This window comes from Pleurodeles waltl, chromosome 6 (genome assembly GCF_031143425.1).
Source record: "Pleurodeles waltl isolate 20211129_DDA chromosome 6, aPleWal1.hap1.20221129, whole genome shotgun sequence".
NCBI classification, from domain to species: domain Eukaryota; kingdom Metazoa; phylum Chordata; class Amphibia; order Caudata; family Salamandridae; genus Pleurodeles; species Pleurodeles waltl.
Window position 1 is genome coordinate 1,134,668,017 of NC_090445.1, and position 6,000 is coordinate 1,134,674,016.

General features: G+C 38.3%; 1 protein-coding gene across 1 annotated transcript in view; it reads left to right on the forward strand.

Annotated features, from left to right (window-relative positions):
- The window catches only part of LOC138302104 (claudin-16-like), a 96,003-nt gene extending 90,602 nt beyond the window's left edge, over positions 1 to 5,401 (forward strand). Inside the window, exon 5 of the mRNA XM_069242486.1 lies at positions 4,478 to 5,401. Coding sequence (XP_069098587.1) covers positions 4,478 to 4,678 — 201 coding nt within the window. The 3' untranslated portion in view covers positions 4,679 to 5,401. The remainder of the gene's footprint in view (positions 1 to 4,477) is intronic.
- The last annotated feature ends 599 nt before the right edge of the window (positions 5,402 to 6,000 follow it).

Here is a 6,000-nt window from a genome sequence, read left to right on the forward strand (position 1 = left end):
TAATTCTATAGACGCTGTTCTTCGACTTGCACACCAGAGTGCTTCATGAGAGCACAGGAATACTCATTTCCCTGCACTTTAACCATGCTGTTCAAAAACAACGATGTACACGTAAAGCAGTGAAAAAGGAATTATTGAAAAGGAACATTAAATAACTGATGTTTTTCCCTGCCTACATAATATGGTTTGTTGATGGTATATCCTGGTACTTTATCTCCTGATGACGTATGTGAATTGCTAGACGGCAGGAGACCTTTATATTGTGAAGATTGTAGGCTACAATGCAAAGAACAAGAAGAACTGCCCAAGACAGAAGTTGAGAAGGAAACAATGAAAGGCTCTGTTTTAGTGCCGGAAGACCACGCTGCGACTGTAGCGGAAACCTTAGGGTCCTCCAGGAAGACTTCTGGCGCCAGTGGTGGCCATCTTCGACAGCCTTGAAGTCTCATGTTACAGGTGATGATAGAAGAAACTAAGGAACTGCTACAACAGTTGGTTGCATAGTTTAAGTTGTCTGGAGACTAACCCCCTTATCGCTTGTCATCTGCTTGGTTTTACGAGTTCAATGCTGTGAGAAACTCCAACTACTGATTTTTGGGAAACTGCTGAATTCCTCCAAACTGAATACTAACACGTACTGGGTGGCGTAATGAGTGGCAAGAAGGCAAATGCTAGGATAACTGTGTGTACCCCTTTAAGAAATATGCGTATTGTAGTTCTGTAAAAGAAGCGAGTGAAATAAAATGAGACATCTGAAAGCTGATAGAAGTCTGACATATATAATGCAAAGACAGTCAGACAGAATCAAAAATATTTTATGTGGAAATTTCCATTTCAGAGGGCTTGTGCTTCGCTGTCTGATCAGTTGGAGCATGTAACACTACATTCTATACATTTCAACCTTACATTTATATTTTTTTTAATGCAACAAGCGGAGGAAATGACATGTCACCAACAGACACAACAAATAGACACTAATGGGCAGGTGCCAGGAAGTCTTCTCATTGGAAGAGTGTGAGGAGATCTTGAGGAGGAGATACAATAAGCTACGATAAATCTGCAGTTCTCACTTCATTTTGCCAGCTTCACAACAAGGCTTTGCCTATTTGAACGATCAGGCTAAATGTGCCTTGTAACACACTGGATGACAAAGTGGCAGTGCATTTAAGTAAGTGGAAATGTGCAATGATACAAGAGGCTATGGCGTGCTTTAAGAAGGTACCAAACTCCTTCACAATTGTTAGCACAAACTATATTAAAATTAGGTCCTCAGGTGTAACCTATGGTTTGCAGATTGAGGTGACAGACACTTGCATTGGGAGAGGCGCATTATTAGGCCCATCATGTGAAACTGTAAGTTGGGGGGAGCTGTTATGTTGTTTGGTTGTTTTGTTAAAAGAACTGACAAGGAAAAAAATGAAGTTAGAGACGCGGTTATTACTACATTCACATAGTTGAAAATGTTATACACTACATAACGTCAAGTAAAATCGGTCTAAACATCCTTACCTGGAATATTTGCGGTTTGGGAAGCAAAGATTAAGCGGTCATACTAATCCAAATGTTGCACAGGGGCTGGCCAGGTGTAGTCTTGCTACAAGAAACACAAATGACAATTAACAGGAAGAGGGAGATTCAAATTACTGGCACACATTGGCCACCCCTCATGGGCTAGAACAGGAATCTCCAACCTTTTCTATAATAGGAGCTACCTATTTTCAATAAAAATCATCCTGGGCCACACCAAATACTATTGTGTGTAATAGTTACCACATCAGACATGGTAAAACTAGGGGCCACTCGTTGTCAAATTACCAGTAGTTATGGCCTTGGTGCATCAGCAGTAATGGCAAAAAATGCTTTATCATTTTGGAATGCCTCAACATGGATAACAGACACAGCTGTAATGCTTGTAGCATCAATGTAATACAGTTAGTACTAAGTCTCCGCAAAGCAGCATGATTTATCATTCACATGTCAGTTTTAAATATGGTTTGTACATTCAACCAACTTTCCCTAACATTAGCTTGGGAATTCTATAAATACATACATGTTTCAAATGTGTGTACATATATTAATTAAACCCAGCAAAAGCTTCTAACTTAACAAGCTGGGATGCAGAGAGAGGAACTACTTACTGCTAACACTAGCTCACAAGCTACTCATTGGAGAAGCCTAGTCTAAGACACAGTGATCCTTGTAAGGTATGCATCACAATCTGTGCTCCAGTCAATAGTGGCATTTCTTCTACTGTTACATTTTGACAGCCATTTTTGAATGAAAAGATCTAGTCACTCCCTGAATAAGGTACTGCCCCTTGGTCTCATATTAGTCTAGACTAACCCTCCCTGCCAACCACTTCTCTGTTTCCTTTCTGCCTAACATATTGTCAATGAGTGAAATGACAATAAAGCAAACATATGTTTAAAAACAAATGTATTATTAGATTAAATAAAATACTGTAGTAAGCCAATGGCCAAAGTACTAACACTAGGCAAAATGGTAAATGTCACTTTTGATAAAGCTCAATTGTCAATATTGCTCCAACATCCACAGTCTGAGTCAATGTCGGAACACTGACTTTGAAGTAACCATGCAACTTGACTGATATATCATGCACACACACACTCAAACATTTTGCCTTCAGCCTTGTAATCTTAGGCCAATCAGGCCCTTCAGCATATCAGTATTGTAAACCATCACCAGGAGGCAACACTCCTAAACAAACATACATATACCATGAAGATGTCTCATTCACACTGCATTAATGAAGCCCACAGCACATCAGTCCTTTAACAACCTGCATTCCCATGAGCTATCCCATTCCACACCTGACCCTCCTTAGTGTTCATGAACTTTGTCTTACCCTTGACATACACCTGCTGCTTAGTACCATATCCCAGCATTTTCCAGCCATACCTTCTCATCCTCTTCTGTACTAGAGTCTACGACCCTTTCAGATGTCAGTGCATTAGAACTCCTTACCTAACCACGCATGCTACTCCTCGCCATTGCTAGGCATAAACAGATCCTCCCAGGTTTAACCTTCACGGTCCTATCATCGCAGTACCAGCATGCCAGCCCCAATCAGAGAAATCTTTACCTATCGGCTAATCGCCTAGCAGCTCATCTGCAGAGTATTCACATTCCGTACCACCCAAACTTAATACCCCAAAACTGAATGAAAAGGTTAAAAGATGCCACCACTGGGTATCTCCGAGAGATTTCATTCACTGAAGTTGCAATCACTAACACCAACCATATTCTCATCATGAAAAACACAGAAACTTGGATTCCACACTGCAGAAAAAAACTCACCACAATGAAAAGCCTAACCTCCCACAAGAACTATAGACTGAAAGGATTTGTTGTGACTGTTTCCATCAAAAAGTTCACATCTACATCCATACTAATTATCAGTAATGGACAAAGCCAATGGCAAAATATATATCAACATTCATAGGACCTTATGACAAACTCAAAAGTGCCTGCCAAAGATGCCATAGGGTGACATCACTAGATAACAATTGACCAGGTTTGGGATACTGCCTCCTAAGACTCAGCAAGTCACTGCTTAACACAGGCATCCAGTGACTATGCAAACCATGGTACAGGCACAGGTTGGACTCAATTTAATATCCAGCAAATAGCTCAAGTACTTCCCTCTAAATACCAGGTATAATGAGCCACAACAGCCAACACTTATGAAAGTTCTCCTCCTTTCGAATGACTATCCCATTATGCAGCCGTTGGAACTTCGCCTTACTCCCAGAAACCGTGGTAAACTGAAATCTACAGAAGAATCCACTTCCTATCTAAAGGTAGACCTTTACAAACACCCAACAGGGCCATAAACATGCTTTGGACACTCAGGAATTTCTAGCTGAAACCAAATGGCTTGTGGTGGGGCTCACAGAAACGTGCTTCACTGATTGTGATGTCACTGTTCTGGGTGATCTAGAAGAAACCACTTCACAGTAAAGTATGATAAATTTTATGTTTAAGTCCCTAAAACAAAAATAAAAATATAATTGATGTATTTTACTTTTTGTTATAAAGATAAAGTAATAGCATGACATAAAAATACAAGTTGAAGGGTGTTAAAATGATTAGGGTTACTAATCAGTAAAGATTTAGACTAACGGCAAGGGTCAGGGATAATAGGATCAGAGTAAGGAAAGGAATGAAGGTCAGAGATTGATTTGAAATAGGGTTAAGTTTGGTCAGGGTGAGAGTGGTTAAAAAAATGATGTTCTTCACAATTCATTACTAATTTTTCCTGACTGTAGTTCATCCAATACTAATTGGAACTTTCATTATGAGGATTCTTAATAGTAGGTTCTTGATAGACTTATTTCTTCATACATTTTTCTTTATTCCAACATAGGTCTATTGCTTTAGGCATTTAAGAAGCAAATATTGTGTAGTTGCCTGTCTGTTCATTCCAACTTGATGTGGTTTAAACCATTTTTTTCAGGTTGGCTTCGGAGTTCCTGGTGTAACCTATGAGCTTGGCTATTCCTACTGGATGACTGCAGCAGGTACCATCTGTGCTTCTACATCAGGAATGATTCTTATCGGAATGAAATGCACCCAAAACAAAATGGATAGCAGGAGAAAATGTCTTAGTTCTCAAAAGGTGGTAGTTCAACAAAATGCAGGATTGATATACATGTGAATTATCTTTTTAGCTCTCACCCAAAGACAGAAGAGGGTGAAGTAAAGGTTATCTTTCTTGCAATAACTTGTAATACAAATTGATGCAAAATTCCCAAAATTCTCTATTGAAACATGATTTAATAGTGTCTATAATGGAGATTCAATAGGCTGTGTGAGAGAAGAAAGAGAAAATAACATACTGGACCATATCTACTTGCCTGCACAGTCTCTTCACAAATCTTAAGGAACCAGGAAACACTGACGTTTTAACTGAAGGATTTATCTTAGATTTATACAAGTAAAAAATATCTTATTTACTATGGCAAAAGCCCTATTTTCATGATACGGAATAGTGACAAAGAGAATCTAACGGTTATAATAATTTGCTTTCATGTAGCAGTCCAGGATGCAGTACTGCTTTTTTCCAAGTGTTGTAAATGTAAGCAGTTACTATTACCTACCTTTAGAGTACTTAAATTCTGATCTAGGAAATATGGAAGCCTTAGTCAGCCTAGCTGGGAGTCAAACCTTTGACTTATAGATCGTAGTAGATGCCAGGATTGAACCTGTATCATAACTGTACCACAATGTCCCTTAAAATAATATTTTACTATATTGTTTATTTCAAAAATGTAAACTTATGTCTATGCATGTTGGTATGTTTGCTGTACAATTAATTTATCAAGTGCATTGAGAGGGTTTTTTTGCAAACTATTATACTACAGCTGTGATTATGTTGGAAACTAAAGTCTACAAATTTACGCTGACCCTTTAGTTTATTTCAACAGATGAATATAACTATATGGAAAATTAAGTTTTTTTTATTTTATTAATCATGTTGGAATACTTTACTTTAAGTAAAGAAGGGCAGGGATATCTTTACAACTCAAGCAACAATGAGCACTGTCTGTGTGAAATGCAAAAGTATACCACCACACTTCAGATATTTTGTAAACAGACCATGAACTTCCACTTTCATGAGCCTTTACTGTGCCAGTACCTTTACCACATAATCTTTACCACCAGGTAAGTACACAATATAGGTTTTAACCTTTACCACATATCCTTTACGACATGGTATGTTGCTAAATCTAGTTATATTTTTTAAATGACAATTTTTATGTTACTAAAAAACTAAATCAAGGTTTGAGGTGGGGGTAGACGTAAAGGGAGGTAAGGGTAATTCTAAAGTTAAGGGGCAGGTAGTGATATCGTAAGGTTGAATTAAGGATGATGGTGTAGATAGCAGTAAAGGTATGTAAGATACGTTTATGGTATAGGGCTGTGTAGAGGTAAAGGGTGGTAAGGGTAATTTTAGGGTTTAGGGGGTGATTATAGAGT